Genomic DNA, 1,975 nt, shown 5'->3' on the forward strand with positions numbered 1-1,975 from the left:
GAAGCAGCCGCTCTTTTGCTGGGGGGGTTTTCGCAAGGCTTTCGCATTCCTTGTTCTTTGTCGGTGGTTCCTCCTCCCGGGGGCAATTTAAGTTCCGCTAGGGCGCATTCGTCGGTGGTCTCGGCGAAGCTCCTGAAGGAAGTGAGGTTGGGCAGGATGGCGGGCCCTTTCTCGTCTCCGCCTTTGCCGAATCTGGTACTCTCCCCTCTGGGTGTGGTTCCAAAAAAGGAACCTAATAAGTTTCGACTCATTCACCACCTGTCTTATCCCCCTAGGGGTTCAGTGAATGACGCTATAGCGGACGACTTATGCTCGGTTTCATACGTTTCGTTCGATAAAGCGGTGGCCTGGGTGCGTCGTTTTGGGCGGGGGGCCCTTATGGCGAAAACTGACATTGAAGCTGCGTTTAGGTTGTTGCCGGTGCACGCGGACAGCCTGCATCTTTTGGGTTGTGAATGGCAGGGTGGAATTTTCGTTGACCAATGTTTGCCTATGGGCTGCGCCATTTCTTGTTCGCTGTTTGAAACATTCAGTTCTTTTTTGGAATGGGTTGTTAGGGATGTTTCTGGGTTGTCTTCCATAATTCATTATTTAGACGATTTTCTGGTGATAGGTCCTCCGGGGGAGGTGATGTGTGCGACGCTTTTGGCCACGGTCCAACAGCTGTTTGATTATTTTGGAGTCCCATTAGCCCCTGACAAGACTGAGGGGCCGTGCACGGAACTGCGATTTCTGGGTATTGTCATTGATACGATGGCAATGGAATGCAGGCTTCCGGTTGACAAGCTATTGGACCTACGCAGAGTTATTGCAGGGACCTTGGACACACGAAAAATTCAGCTGCGTGCCCTGCAGTCTCTGCTGGGAAAATTGAATTTTGCCTGCCGCATCATGCCCATGGGGCGGGTGTTTTGCAGGAGGTTGGCGGCTGCCACGGCGGGAGTCAGGGCGCCGCATCATTACATTCGCCTATCTAAAGAGCATCGGGATGACTTGCGGGTTTGGGATTTGTTCTTGAGCTCCTTTAACGGCCGTTCGGTTTTGTTGGAAGCTCCGGTGTCGAACTTTGACCTGGAGCTGTTTACTGACGCGGCAGGCTCGGGGGGTTTTGCGGCCTATTTCCAGGGGCAATGGTGCGCGGGGGAATGGCCGGCCTCCTGGCGGAATTCTGACTTCATTCGTAACTTGGTTCTGTTGGAATTATTTCCCATTGTGTTGGCCGTGGAGTTATGGGGTCAGGATTTCACAAATAAGAGGGTCCGTTTTCATTGCGATAACCTGGGGGTAGTTCAGTCAATCAACAGCATTACTGCTTCTTCTCCACCGGTTATTAGGTTGCTTCGCCACCTGGTGCTCAAATGTTTGCTCCTGAATTCTTTTTTCTATGCTGTGCATGTTCCGGGTGTTGACAATTCAGTGGCTGATGCTCTTTCTCGCTTCCAGTGGGACAGGTTTCGGAGGTTGGCACCGGATGCGGAGCAGCAAGGCCTGATGTGTCCCGGGGAGCTGTGGAACATCGTCTCGCCGCAGTAATGGATTTGGTTCGGGCGTCGGTTTGTCCTTCCACTTGGACGGCCTACGAAAGGGTGTGGGCGACGTGGCATCAGATGGTGAGTGAGGTGGGGGGTCTTTCTGGTGATCGGGAACGGTTGTTCCTGCTCTTATATTTTGTGAGCCTGAATTTTGAACAGCGTGTGTCTATTTCTACGTTACGCCGCAAAATGGCGGCCTTAGCCTTCTACTTTCAGTTGTGGGGGGTTGCTGATGTAAGCAAACATTTCCTTGTTCAAAAGGCCTTGAAGGGTTATGCGAGGGGTACTCGTTCGATTGATTCCAGGCGCCCGGTTTCCTTTGATGTGTTGTCCCGGGTGGTGGACTGCTTGCCGGGAGTGTGTTCTGCGGACCAGGAGGTGGAACTCTTCAGGACGGCTTTTATCTTGGCGTTCTTTGGAGCTTTTCGGATTAGCGAATTGGT

The 1,975-nt window shown here is 52.5% G+C and overlaps 1 protein-coding gene across 1 annotated transcript; it reads left to right on the top strand.

Annotated features, from left to right (window-relative positions):
* Nucleotides 1-759: 759 nt before the first annotated feature.
* On the top strand, nt 760-1,533 carry LOC309569211 (uncharacterized protein; the record flags this gene model as incomplete). The annotated part of the gene is made up of 1 exon (XM_082274967.1): nt 760-1,533. One exon carries the CDS (start codon nt 760-762, stop codon nt 1,531-1,533), a length of 774 nt encoding a protein of 257 aa, XP_082131093.1.
* Nucleotides 1,534-1,975: the final 442 nt, after the last annotated feature.

This window comes from Pelophylax lessonae (genome assembly GCF_965119305.1).
Source record: "Pelophylax lessonae genome assembly, chromosome: 13".
In the NCBI taxonomy this organism is placed as follows: Eukaryota; Metazoa; Chordata; class Amphibia; order Anura; family Ranidae; genus Pelophylax; species Pelophylax lessonae.